The 223-nt window shown below is 70.9% G+C and overlaps 1 protein-coding gene across 1 annotated transcript in view; it reads right to left on the bottom strand.

Moving 5' to 3' along the window:
• Nucleotides 1–223, bottom strand: part of SYNPO (synaptopodin) — a gene marked incomplete at its 5' end in the record, with an annotated part of 2,247 nt that overhangs the window by 1,879 nt on the left and 145 nt on the right. Inside the window, one exon of the mRNA XM_010189335.1 lies at nt 19–195. Coding sequence (XP_010187637.1) covers nt 19–195 — 177 coding nt within the window. The remainder of the gene's footprint in view (nt 1–18; nt 196–223) is intronic.

Raw genomic sequence — 223 nt, forward strand, 5'->3', positions numbered from 1 at the left:
GTAGACACTGAGCGGGACCTGCTGCACCTCAGCAGGCGGCTCCCAGCACAGGGATGCGTTTTCCTGCAGCCCCTCTCCTGTGGCACTGGGCTGGTCAGACTCCGGCTTCATCCCCTGCCCCTCGCCCTCCTCCATGGCCACTTGCCGGGGCGGCAGCCCCTCGCCATGCCCAGCCCCGGCCAGCCCGTCGATGCGCTGCTTGCGGCGGGTGGAGAGCAGGGGC

Source organism: Mesitornis unicolor, unplaced genomic scaffold (genome assembly GCF_000695765.1).
Source record: "Mesitornis unicolor isolate BGI_N332 unplaced genomic scaffold, ASM69576v1 scaffold35137, whole genome shotgun sequence".
NCBI classification, from domain to species: Eukaryota; Metazoa; Chordata; class Aves; order Mesitornithiformes; family Mesitornithidae; genus Mesitornis; species Mesitornis unicolor.